This window comes from Triturus cristatus, chromosome 5_2 (assembly GCF_964204655.1).
Source record: "Triturus cristatus chromosome 5_2, aTriCri1.1, whole genome shotgun sequence".
NCBI lineage: Eukaryota > Metazoa > Chordata > Amphibia > Caudata > Salamandridae > Triturus > Triturus cristatus.
In genome coordinates, this window is record NC_140588.1 from 44220062 (window position 1) to 44234258 (window position 14197).

At 38.7% G+C, this 14197-nt stretch overlaps 1 protein-coding gene across 1 annotated transcript in view; it reads right to left on the bottom strand.

Moving 5' to 3' along the window:
* Window positions 1-14197, bottom strand: part of LOC146822633 (dynein axonemal heavy chain 5-like) — a 971002-nt gene that overhangs the window by 793282 nt on the left and 163523 nt on the right. Inside the window, exons 16-18 of the mRNA XM_085606815.1 lie at window positions 9148-9321; window positions 2890-2979; window positions 1396-1551 (exon numbers count right to left, since the gene is read on the bottom strand). Coding sequence (XP_085462941.1) covers window positions 1396-1551; window positions 2890-2979; window positions 9148-9321 — 420 coding nt within the window. The remainder of the gene's footprint in view (window positions 1-1395; window positions 1552-2889; window positions 2980-9147; window positions 9322-14197) is intronic.

Consider the following 14197-nt stretch of genomic DNA (forward strand, 5'->3'; position numbering starts at 1 on the left):
ATACTGCATACAGTCCATTCCAAAACTTGACATCAATTTAGTTAATTGAGAATCAATTTCTCCCTGCAGAGATGTGCCTCAAATAGAATAACTTTCATGCCCAGTCCCTCCGAATAATTAGACATAATCAGGGCAGGTCACAAAGGTATTTTTGTCTGTAAACATTTGTCAAAAACGTCTGTGTTTACATCGGCCAGGAATTGTCAAACTGATTTCCGGAAGGCGTAACTAGGATTACTAAACCCTATTTTTATATCAGTAGTGTGAAGAAATGTGCAGTAGTAAATGCCACGCAAGGGCTTGGAAGTCTGCGGAAAAAAGACATGGTCACATTTGTAACTTCAGAAGTGCCAATAAACTTGAATATCTGCAGTGATTTCCGAACTCCTGACTGACCCTTTCCCACACTTGGAATGGTAGGAGATTTACTCCTGCTTAGGGCTGGAGTAACTCTGCTTCCAGGATTTGAAGGGTAATATATCCTGTCACACTCTAAATCCCAAGGTGTAATTACAGCAGGCTCAGAGGGTGGGGATAAAAGAGAGAGAGAGAGAGAGAGAGAGAGAGAGAGAAGGAGAGAAGGAGTGAGAGAAGGAGTGAGAGAGAGAGAGAGAGAGAGAGAGAGAGAGAGAGATGAGAATGGGTAGATGAGGAGGGAAGGAAATAAATGGAACAGGGCTGGTTTGAACATTTTTGCCTGGGCTGCTTTAGACTAATAGTCCAGCCCTGTTGAAACGTAGGAGTACTTTTATTAATTGAACCCAAACAGTTACAGCGCACAATGTTTGCGGGTTCTGCTTCAGAGTGTTGTTCGATGGAGGCCTCCCCCCATTTTACGATATTTTTCTCTGGGAAAGGTGGCCACCCTAGTCTTGTATCAAGCCTGCCTGCTACTGAAAGTCACAAAGCAGAGCGTTGCACAGGTACATGGGGGCGGAGACAAATGACAAGAGACCGTTGAAACGTCGCGCGCCTGATACCGAACATTCCTCGAAAACGGTGTTCCTCCGTGAGTGTACGTTACGCTCCCTGGTTACTTGACATAGCGTTGCTTCGTCATGTCTAATACAGCATATTAAAATGCTTGCTGCAGTTTTTTTTTACCAATATGAAATCTGTCAATTTTGATTTTAGGTTGTTGTACGTTACTAAACGGTGTCTGGTGCCCTCTAGGGTAAATATAGTATTATGACACATGGTCAACCCTAAATTTAATTGTATCATTTCTAAAATCTATCGTTTCTACTGCCAACTTTTTTCTCTGTTTGTTGTTTTTCCATACTTGTGTACTACAGAATGGTGTCTGGTGCCCTCTAGTGTGCATGTGTTCTAACAACAACTATCACTCCAATATTTTCCTAAAAGGTGTGTTTGTTAAAGTAACAGCATAGTTACCTTCGTTTCAGGATGTCTAACCAGCACAGAGGCATTCAACCCATTCTTAGCAAGGTCGGAGCATTTGCACCATCCTCTGTGATACAGGAGTTCAAATTCCATCAGAACTGACGCCATCTTGTTGTAGATTCGAATCACCTTTTTCATTTCTACACTCTGGAATAACAATTTTTTAAAATTCATTCATACATTTTAGCAACATATCAAAGAAATATTCAGTCAATAGAGTGTGCTTTAGAGAAACGAACTCTGACATGTATACTGCTTCATCCATATTGGCATCAAGATGCTAAGATAGCCCCCTGGGCGGGGAGAACGTTAGCGCCCTTGCTGATAGTAGTGAATGGCAGCAGGTGGTCCCTTTTGGGTTCATTGGTCAGTACCTTGCTGAGCAGGGACTCGCACCTGAAAACAAGCATCCCTGGACCTCTCCCAGAGCACCTAAATCCCCCATAGCTTAGCTGCCTTATGCGGATGATGCTTTTGTTTGTGTTTGTCAGCAGGGGATGAGAGGGGGCAAGGAAGGCTCTAATGGGGTGTTAAAAACACCGCCCATGGTATGATAACGAAGGATTAAAACCACTTTAAACTGGCAAATCAGACAGAAATGAACAGACCGGGACAAGGACAAGCTGGAGCAAGATGGTAGGGCTGCTGCAGTTGGTATAACCTTACTGCACACAGCTCCGTACACCCCTCAGAATATTTGAGCCCTGGGCCTGCTCTCAACACGTCCATGCCATAAAAAGTCCCTGATTGGCATTTTCATAAGGGGATTGTTTTACATGACACATTCATTAGTACAGTAGCAGATAAAGCAATCCCACAGCCACTCGATGCATAGAAGCAGGAGCGCCCGGTATGCTGGAGCAGCAACGGGCAGGGGAAAGGGGATCGGAGAGGGGGAATAAAAAAAATAAAAAAAATACCTGAAGTCATCCCGTCAAGCTCTTCTGCTCCTCTTCAGGAAGGCTTAGGCCCCCAGAATGCCCTGCGGCCAATCCTTACACTGCTCTCACGCATGAGAGCAGTTTTAGGATTGGCTTGAGCATCCTCGATTTGCGCCCCTGGACAAACTGAGTCTGATACTGCTGTGTCCAACACAGCTGCGTTGCTGTGTTGGAGAGAGCTTTCACTGCGCATGAAGGTTTGGCCAGCCGGAGAGGGCCGGCCACACCATCATGTGCAGTGAAGGGAGTGCACTACGGTTCCCCTCAGTGCCTGTCACTACCAGGCCCCGCCCAGGAAAGGAAAGATAAAACACGTGCTGTTTTATTTTTCCTTCCTGCCATTTTTGGCGGGTGATGCTCCTCGCCATAGTGGAGGAGCCACCGATGCATAGAAATATTCTCACGTTCAATCAACATAAAATGTGCATATATTTGGCAAATCAAGCAGAAAAGCGTGATTTCACAACTGTCACTTTTCAAGATTTTTATGAAGCCAACAATGTTACTAAAACATGCATTCCAAGAAATTAAAGACCCTCCTCACCTTTAATACGTCAGGTTTCATTTTTAGGAATTTCATTGGGATGTCTATTTTTCGGAACAGCTGTCGAGCCCACATTATCTTGCCAGTAATCTAAAAGTGTGACAAAACAGGTAAATTAACAGAAATGCGTTGAATATGCAAAGAATCATTAATCTGAATGACAAACTAATTCATATACTTTTCAACTGCCTAGATTTAGATAGCTGATATTTCTGCACAGCTGCTTTAAAGGCAGAACATCAATTTACAACTGTGTTAGATTTGTTGTGCAGCACCACATTTTTTGATTTCTTAAGAAAAGAAAAAGGCAGATTATGTGTTGTTAAGCAGAGATTAAAGGGTGTAACTTTGAGGCACGGCATTAAAAAGAATGAGATTCAAAGAGAGGCTGGCATGATGCAAGTTGGAAATGTACATTTATTTATTTGTTTTAAATAAATGATTTTGGGAAGAAGGATTAGAATCTTTTGCTCTGATAAAGCTGATTTTTTTTTAGAGATATCAAGTTTTATTATTTTTATCAGAAACCCGTGTCAACTGGATTATTCAGGGCGAAGAGAGAAATTATTAGTGTGACACTTGAAGACCTCAAACAGTTTCTTTAAACTGGTTTTAGAGAAGCAAAACCAAAGTTATCAAGCGTTTTCCTAAGTTTTCCTATAATATCCCACATGAAGACTGCAAGTGGAATACCACTAAACAGTGATGTTTCTGCTGAACCGACAATTCCAATGGGTAACTCCGGTTAAAAGCCCCAACGGTAAGAATGGGCCACTCGTAATGAGAGCCTTGAGGCAGGGCCACTGGAATCATGCAGCAGGAGAGGACCAAATTATGCAGCAGGGCAAAGTAAATTATGCAGCAAGAAAAGGCAACTTATGCTGCATAATGCAACATATTTTGAAGTAGTATTACTTCATTATTTCATCATTTTTAAACTTGACAACACTGTTTGGGCATTGATTGCACCTCATTAGTAGTGTACCAGTTGAATACCCAAATATAGCAATAGGCAACAGAAAGGTGGCCAGTCCAACTTTGCAAAGGACCTTACACTGCGTGGCAAAACGTGTCACTGCATTTTTCACAACCTTTGAATCGTTTGAGGTAGAAACACATCTTTTTTCGTTTAAATCTGCAGAATATGCGGCAGATGATGGATTATGTGTCAAATGCGTCCCATCTATAATCATGTGAAAATTGCTGTGGCTGCACAATCACATAATTCCAGTGGCCTTGCTTTAGGGCTCTGCTATTGTTTAGGTTTCTCTTGCAGAGAGGGATGTGGTTGTTGGCAACAGCTTTGATTGATGAGTTGTACCTTTGAAAGAAAAGTTTGTTGCCTTGGAGACATGTTGGAGGATTACCGAGTCAAATTGTTGGTAGGACAAAAGGTTCACATCCAGTCTTGTTTAACAAGAGCGAGGTGGGGAATGGAGACTGCATCATTATTTGGGCCACGACAAACTTGAGATTATTGACAAAAAGAAATGATGAAAGTCTCAACGTGATCGAGTTGACTTGTTATTCAACCTGAAGTTAGGACTTAAACCATTGATAATATTTCAAGCAAGCTATGGCATGGAGCAAAATAGGTTCACCTCAGCCACAGAAACACCCTGGCTTTGTTTGGGATGAAATCCTGAACTCTATGCTGCTGATCTTGCTAAAAGACTTGGGACCAGATTCACTAACCTTTCCCGCAATGCAGTGTAGCAAGGCAACTTACTGTGCTGCATTGTGCGTAACGGGGAGAGCAGACATGTGCCATATCTAATAAGGTATAGCACACTTCTGCTCTCTCATAGCACTGGCGCCCTTCAGGCAGCCTAGCGCTAATGCAGGTGCCCTTCCACCATGGTTCAAGGGCGCCTGTGTTATAAGGAGAGTAGTTTTGTGCAGGAAAGGATTCCTTCCTGCACAAAAACAATCTCTCGAGGCATTATCCTCTTCCTATGTGTGCTGCAGATTGCAGCATACATAGAAAGAGGAAGTAACGAGGTGAAAAAAATATTTTTTTCCTAGTTACCCCATAGTCTGAGAGGCGTAGCGATTTCACGCAACCCCAGGTTTACAAACCTTTGTAAACCTGGGACTGTGTGAAATCCATGGGTGGATGCCTGGGAACGCCCATATTACACCCCTCGAACGCCTCCCAGAATGAAATGTAACCCAATGCAGTGCAAGTAACTGTACTGAAGGAAAACATTTTTACAAGCCGCATAAGACAGCACAAATTGGCCCATGTGTGGCTTTGTAAATATCAACTAGCATTTTGCGTCATGGATGTGCCACAAAAGTGGTGCAACCATGATGCAAAATGTTAGTATATCTGTCCCGAAAGCGCTAGTGATTTTCTACAAACCGTGGCAAACTTGTTTTTGATCAGTCAGTGGAATGTCTTAACAAGAGCAAGTAAAACTGCTGAAATAAGAAATTGAATCTCAATAATATTTCCAGTGATGGCCTGTGCAGGTAAGAGCGGTGGGGCAGTGGGGTGAGGTCGACAGATGACGACGAGGGAAAATAAGATTTATAAAAAAAAGAAAACCACACTGTCTAGCACTCTTTGCATTGCCGATGCGGCGAGTGCAAGGTAACCATTTTTCTTGAAAAGAAAATATATGTTTTCCCTTGTCATTTGTCAATCCCCCCACCTCCCCCCTGCCTCTCCGTACCGCTCTTACCTGCACCAGCCATCACTGAATATTTCTCTTTCAAGCAACACCTGGTTTTTAGTCATTAAACTGGTGGAAAAAGATTTGAATTTCCTTTCACCAGTTAGCCATCTCCCATAATTAAGGACACCTCTGCAGCTTATTTATGCTTCCATCAAACAATTTAAGCATAGTCAGAAAAACGCCTGCAAATCCTTAATACGATTGTACTTGCATTGCTACGAACTTTTGCTAGAAAATTTTATGAGAATAAAGTTATTTTTCATGTTCTCAGGACACTTTATGGAACAGAAAGATATTTACGTGTTGCTTGCTGGTGGGCAACATTACAACAAATACTACATTTCATTATTAGACTCTTTATGTAAATGAGGCAGAACAATGTAGTTTCGGCCTAAAAACAAAACATGAAAGTGTTTTTCTAATGTAAGCCAGGTTTGGTGTTCTCAATACTCAATTTACTTTTTCAGCGGCTTCCTCATTCCCCACCTTACGTTCTATTAAACAATAAGCCTTCAAATTGAAAATTCTGTGCTCTTCATAAGCAATATGTCTCTCACCCGGCCGGCCAAAGGTTCAGGAAAAGAGCAAATTGAAGCGTTGTGATAAAGGAGCATAACATAACACAACACATATATTTGTAAAGCGCATGTTCACCCGTAGATATCTTGGCACTGAATAACAGATGTTTTCTGTTACACAACTCAATGGTACTCATTTTATCTATCGACCTCAGATGGATGAAAGGCTGAGTGGACCCACAGGGACTTGAACCTGTGACCATAAAGTCGACACAGGCCCCTTGCAGTAGACACATTAGTCCACTGAGCCACCAGACCCGGATATAAGACAGAGTAATGAAGATTACTGGTAAGTAACCCTGCCATTATCACCTTGTCCATTTTCCTTGATAAAATGCATCTGTTAATAAGGATGTGCTAAGCTGTTCATACCCCAAAACAGAGGTTCTATGTCAAAATTTCAAGGAAATGAATATCGTTTCTTATAAATATTGTGGCCTAAATACCTTTAAAAAAAATATCATCCCAGTGGGTGTAGATTTGCTATTACTAACTCAAATGAGCCAATATTTTTGTAAACAATATTTAGGGCACAATATTTAAGTAGGACGATATTCCAAACACAATATTCTGGCGCCACACCGAAACATGAGAATACTCTGCTGTTGCACCAATGTTGTTTTTCAGGACCATGTTCTTTTACGTTACAAGTTTTGATACTCTAAACAAAGGAACAATTCTGTGAATTGCATCAACCAATACTCAACCAATAGTGCTGAATGCATGTGTGAGGGGTGCCCACATACTGGTATTGCACATGTCTTACAGAGCAAACCATCGAGCTTATGCCCAGGAGTCAACCAGGCCTCTGCTGGAAGTGAGACTCCAGTGTCCTCTTCAGATTTGGATACAGTAAAGCAAAGGCATCTAATAGGCTTGGGCGGTCCTCTTACGTTTGTCTGCTGTACCAAATGCTACAAACATGGAGATATTTGAACTGTTCTTTGCAAATACATATGTAAGGCTCTTCCAATAACTAGTAAATAGAGTCATTTTTTTACTTTCGTTATAACTTGAGAAAGCCAGCTTTGAGATGAATGCAGAAAAGGGAAACACTGACCCTGGCCTAAGTGTCCCTACACCCAGGAGTCATTTTAGCAGTACCAGGGCCCTTATTCTTCCAATCGGCAGTAGTAATTGTGAATAGGAAAATCACCTTGGCTGAAGGGGAAATAATCTTCCTCTTGTGGTACAAAGCAGGCATGTTGCCACATAACTTATCACTGTTCTTCAGTGCTCAAAAGCCTTCAGTAATTATCTGAATTAGGGTTGTCCTGTAAAATCTCCAGACTGTGAGTCACATACACCAACTGTGGTTGGAGACTGATAAACCCAGGAGGAACACATGCCTCAAAAACTGAAAAGAACCAGAAATTGAATATGTGATTGTGTCATGCCCTTGTGATGGGGTAAGTGGCCAATCAATTTTACATTTTTTATTTTTTTTGTAAGTATTACACAAAATATACTAAGTGGTTTTTAAATCCATTTTTCAAAAAGAGAAGACCTATTAGTTTGGATACTGCTTACACATGTTTAGTTTCCCTGGCTGATGAAGAGCTGATCCTTTGCATAAGCACCTTTTTGAGAATTTCCACCAGAGCACGTAAGACTATGCCCGATCCCTGAGTTTTTACCCGATTGACTATCTCTATGTAATTGCTAGCTGATATAATGTTTTATTAACAGGAAATTATTTATTTATTACTAATGAAGTTCTTTTTTTAATTTGTCATCAAACTTATCAAATGCTATAGTTATATTATTACAAATGTTTGATTATCGTGTATTGTCAATCCTTCATTTTGCTATTTATTGTTTTTTTTGTTATGATGTTGTGCTTTTATGGGTATTAAGTTACCCGAATAAAGTTTATGAACTGAACTGAACTGATTGTGTCTTGAGGTTTTCCTTCCTACACCGGGATGAAAGATGGAACAAATGGCAATCAGAATGCCAAAGAGGATGGCCAGCAACATTTTTACTTTAACATTTTCACCTTCCTCTGGCAACATTACCTCTGCACCCGATTCTAACAATCTCCCAGCTATTAGGCAAAGCACCTCACAACCTACAGAAGATGGCAGAGAAGAGAGGGCTGAGTGCAACCAAAGAGAGTACCAGGAGAAGGAACAAAGGGATCTTGGGAAAATGGGGAAAGTAATATCAACCCTTGAAAGTAATGGAACATGAGGGAATTAGTACAACAGGCAGCAAGGTGACGCACTACAAGACAATCACTGTTCACACCCCTGTGGAACTTACCACCAAACAGTGCAACGTGATAAACCTTTCTCCTTGCTGTATTATAAAACTATGGTTAAATCTTTTTAAGGAGGAACTAGGCTGTCCTCACTTGATGTTTTACCCATCCATTTAGGCAAATACTGTAAGGAAGCAGATTCTTAAGGGGGAATCCAAACAAAAACATTATTATCGTTGGAAAATACTATAAGGCAAACGCATTCACCTACTTTTACAACACAGAAATTGGGCCTCAGGTATCTTCATTAATAGCACATTCATTTCAGTATCCGAAAGAAAAAAGTTAACAATGCAATTCTTTAGATGCCAAGTGCCAGATTCAAAGTTAAAAGAAGCAATCTGTTTCAATAAACAACACTAGCTATGAATATTCATTATAAATGAGCTGCTGATAGTTATTTACTCAGCTAACGTATCATGTCAAAAAACAAATATCAGCAAATATTCATTTAGTACAGTTCATAAGACATGACATTAAAACATCAAATAATTGAAACACAGAGAAAATACGTTTGATAAATGCAATAACGAGTTGGAAGAACAGGATTTTCTAAATATCACACAATGGAAAACATTCAAACAAATTACACAAAACATACTTGAATGTAGTAGTTCATTCTACAAAAACGTCCCGAATGTGAATGTATTTCGAGAAATATTTTAAATATTGCCAGATAATGCTTTTTTTCTATCAATGATAAAATATACTCTTCTAGCAAGTTGTTGCTTCTTACAGGAGGAACATTGCGGGGTGTAGGAGGGTTGTCTTTTTGCTTCTGGTATAGTTTTCGGACCATTTCCAAATCCCGACCGTATCTTTGCAAGATTATCATGTATTTGTCTGTGAAATCAAGATGGTCTTTGCCAATGCGCTCGAACTTCATCAACAGCCCAAGCATCTGTTCTGTCTTTGGAGGCAAAAACACAGAAAGCTGTTAGACAATAATACATCACTACAATGAGAAACTGGTGGCTTCATAGTATTCAGTATCATCAATTCACCTTATTTTGCTGTGTGTTTATGTGCCATTCCTGAAACGTAATGCTCAATAGTATAATGCCCGTGTGAAATCTATTAAGTGCTAACAAAATAACATACATGTAAAGTCTAGCATTTGTTGTGTCATCTGGCACCCACATCCATATCATTGCATTCTTTTTATAGTGCAATTTCTCAAAATAATAGGAATGGTCAGAGCAAGCACATTCACGCTGTCAACAGGACACAGATGGCAGCTACTCAGATTGATGGAAGGAATCTTAAAGCAGAACAGAGTAATCTGTACACTATCCTGGAGCAATAATGTCCCCAGAGATGAGGGAGAGTGTCAGGTGAATTATGAACTTGTACTTCAAAAGTGCAAATAACTTTTAAAATAGTGGGAGCAATTTACTTTAGACTGGCCTTCTAACTTTGTTAAATAGATTTTTGTAGATCAATTCTTTTATATTTTATTGAGAGATTTTATGGCATGTGGGTTCAATTTTTGGATGGTGTTTGGACGAGATACCGATTTAAAAATATCAGGAGACAGAAACATTGGAAATTAAAGATTGTGACACACAAATATCCAGGTGCACAAATAAAGTTGACAAGAATATAGTTTTTCAAGGCAAGTGATATTGTGTTAAATAATATTTATGTTTTTAATATAATTTTCAATAATATAATGGTTACAAATATTTGAATATGGTTTAGTTGATATATTAATTTTATGTTACTACTGTGTATATAAATGTTATTCATTTTTTAAAATATAGCTTGTAATTTTCAGTGATTTGACATTTTTTATTAATTTTTTTATAGTGATTTATAGTGTTGCAGTGGGTTGTTGGGGGGCTACGGTAGGATGGGTATTAGGTAAAAATAATTTTGAGTTATTTAATACATTTAATTTAATTATATGATTGATATTTATTAGGTAAATTATTTAATACTATTTTATTTCCATTATATGGTATTTGCTGGCTGCTAGGTTTGTAGGGGTATAGGGTGGGAAGTTAATTAAGTAATAATTAATTAAAAATTAATGGTTAATCATCAATTAATTATTGAATTGATTTTTAATTATGACATTAATTGAATACTTATTTATTTTACTAATATTTTATTTGTGGTCTGTTAGTATTGAAGGGGTCTGGGTGGAAAGGTAACTAAGTAACAATCAACTAACAATTTAATATGAATTGGTAATTAATTATTTAATTTACTTTAAATTATGTAAAATATGGAATACTGATTTATTTTACTTATATTTTAGTTGTGGGATGCTAGATCTGTAGGCTATAGGGTGGGAAGTTAACTAAGTAATAATTAACTAATAATTATTATTTGTAAAATAATTATTTATTTGAATTATAAATCTATAAATTATGGAATACATTTATTTAGCTATATTTTAGGTGTGGGCTGCTAGGTTTGTAGTGGTACAGGTGGGAAGTTAAATAATAATTGAATAACAATATTATAATATTTATTAATTGATAATTAATCAATGTATTGAATAGTAATTATGCATATTGATTACTTGTTTTTAGTATATACATATATATATCAATATATATGTATATACACACACATATATATATATTATCTACTGGCGGTCGCCAGTAGATAGTTATAGTTAGGACCGTGTTTCCATAGGAAATCCGCAACATTCTATTTGGAATAAATTTGGTGCCGATTGACGAATCCTCACGAAATTTCCAAAATAGGTGGGGCGCTCCGCTCCGCTCGTACCCTGAAAGTCTCGGGGGGGATTCGTCAAGCGGGGGCTGAGAAAAAAGGGGGGTCCCAAAACGTGTTTTTCCCATGCAATTTTCCATAGGGACCTTTAGTCCAAGGTACAGCCCAAACGGCTGAACAGAATTACTTTAAATTTGGCACAGAGGTAGTCCTCAGGTCAGGGATGTGCCTTTTGCATATATGGTGTAAATCCGTACAGTAGTTCCTGAGAAAATCAAAAGTAAAATCATTTATATATCTGGGCGGAGCCTAACCACACATCTCATCGTGAGACCTGATTGGCTGTCAGCACTTCATCCAAGAAGTGTTGGCAGCCATCTTGGGACCAATATACATGATAGCACCTCATTAAAAAGCATTGCAGTTAATAGAAGGTTTTAAGACTTTAGTTACATTATAAATCATTTGTTGATGGTACCATACTCATTTTAGGAATTGTGGTGTGTTCTAAGGTGATTTTACCATGTGAAAAAGCCTTCTGCTGTGATATCATGAATCATGTTTGAGAGAAAACTATTTTCTCATGCTTTTCCCACAGAGGTTTGGAAGGTGATCTATAAGCTAAACTGAGAGCATATTTTCTGTAAATTCACATTATCTTTCTCAGTCATGGGAGAATGAAGTCTGACATTCTCAGTAAAACATGTACATCCAACAAGGGCAGAGACTGTCAGTTGATTCCTTTGTGTTCTACTGCAGCTTCCCAGAGTGTTCCAAAGAACAACTAGAGCGCTAACAGTCCTACTTATGACAAAAGTATGGCACACCTGAAGCCATCTTGGTTGGAATAAAGTGGTAACTCTTAAAACATTTAATTTAAAAAGGAACAACATGAGGGGGTTCATTTTGCCATAGAAAGTATGATTAGTGCTGCAGAAAGAAAAATTAGGGCACATTTTGAGTGACTTCTCAAATCCTCTTCTATTTCATTAAAAAATTCTGACATGCAGACTGAAACATGCACTTTCAATACCAGCAGCAGACTTCCCTGGTGAGCAGTAGCTGTACTACAGTGATCTAATAAGCAACTAGAGTGCTAACATTCTGAATTTATGGCAAATGTGTGACACATCTGAATGCCTTCTTGATGGAATCAAAGTAAAAAACTGAAAGTTTTTCCTACTGAGGAGACTGTAGTAAATGAGGAAATTAGGAAACATCATAACAAATAAGTCTCCCAAAATGGCCACCAGAGACAAAAGAGCCCAAATGTAGCCCAAATATCACCGAGATGTAGCCCAAGTATAGCCCAATGACAGAATGTCCCAGAGTGTTCTAACGAACAACTAGAGCGCTAACAGTCTTACTTATGACAAAAGTATGGCACACCTGAAGCCATCTTGATTGGAATAAAGTGGTAACACTTAAAACATTTAATTTACAAAGGAACAAACTGAGGGGGTTAATTTTGCCATAGCAATTATGATTAGTGCTGCAGAAAGAAAAATTAGGGCACATTTTGACTTCTCAAATCCTCTTCTATTTCATAAAAAAATTCTGACATGCAGACTGAAACATGCACTTTGACTACCAGCAGCAGACTTCCCTGGTGAGCAGTAGCTTTACTACAGTGATCTAATGAGCAACTAGAGTGCTAACATTCAGAATTTATGGCAAATGTGTGACACATCTGAATGCCTTCTTGATGGAATCAAACTAAAAAACTGAAAGTATTTCCTACTGAGGAGACTGCAGTAAATGAGGAAATTAGTAAACTTCATAACAAATAAATCTCCCAAGATGGCCACCGGAGACAAAAGAGCCCAAATGTAGCCCAAATATCACCCAGATGTAGCCCAAGTATAGTCCAATGACAGAATGTCCCAGAGTGTTCTAACGAACAACTAGAGCGCTAACAGTCTTACTTATGACACAAGTATGGCACACCTGAAGCCATCTTGATTGGAATAAAGTGGTAACACTTAAAACATTTAATTTACAATGGAACAAAATGAGGGGGTTCATTTTCCCATAGAAATTATGAATAGTTCTGCAGAAAGAAAAATTAGGGCACATTTTGACTTCTCAAATTCTCTTCTATTTCATAAAAATATTCTGACATGCAGACTGAAACATACACTTTTAATATCAGCAGCAGACTTCCGTGATGAGCAGTAGCTTTACTACAGTGATCTAATGAGCAACTGGAGTGCTAACATTCAGAATTTATGGCAAATGTGTGACATATCTGAATACCTTCTTGATGGAATCAAAGTAAAAAACTGAAAGCATTTCCTACTGAGGAGACTGCAGTAAATGAGGAAATTAGGAAACTTCATAACAAATAAATCTCCCAAGATGGCCACCAGAGACAAAAGAGCCCAAATGCAGCACAAATATCTCCCAGATGTAGCCCACATGTAGCCCAATGACAGAAGTGTGCAAAACACTTATTTTTTGTGTATTTGCAGTTTTATATAGTGCAGACTTGTCAGGTATTGGAGTGCTTTACATGAGCATTGGTTACATCACACAAGATCAAATTCATTTTGGTTGTAGACATGGGTAGATTAAGTGATTTGACCAGAATCACAGAATGTTGAGCTGAAGCAGAAACTCCAACCTGGTTCCCCAGTTGCAAAGTCTGCAGCTCTGGAAGTAACACCACATCCTCTCCCCTAGGTGCAACATTTAATCAAGTGGTCAACTGGATAAAAAAACATAAAGATTACAAATAATTTAAAAGTTCTTTGTCGCTATTTGAAAACTCAGAAAATATGTCCTCATTTTAGTTTTTTAGAGCACTAACCATAATTTTGATGCAAATAAGATCCTCTCATATATGTAATTTCTAAAGGAAATACTCTAGGTATTACAGTTTTGATTACATCAAGATGACGTCAGGCGTTCCACACTTTTGTAATAAATATAGAATGTTAGCAATCTAGTTGTTCATTGGGATACTGTTGAGAGGCAGAGGCCAGGGGCACGGACTCTGAAAATTGAAGGCAGGTAGGAGAGTGCAGAGGCATCAATTTGACCACACTGGGCAGGCAGGAAGGGCAGTGGCAGCACAACAGACTATGGAGGGCAGTGGA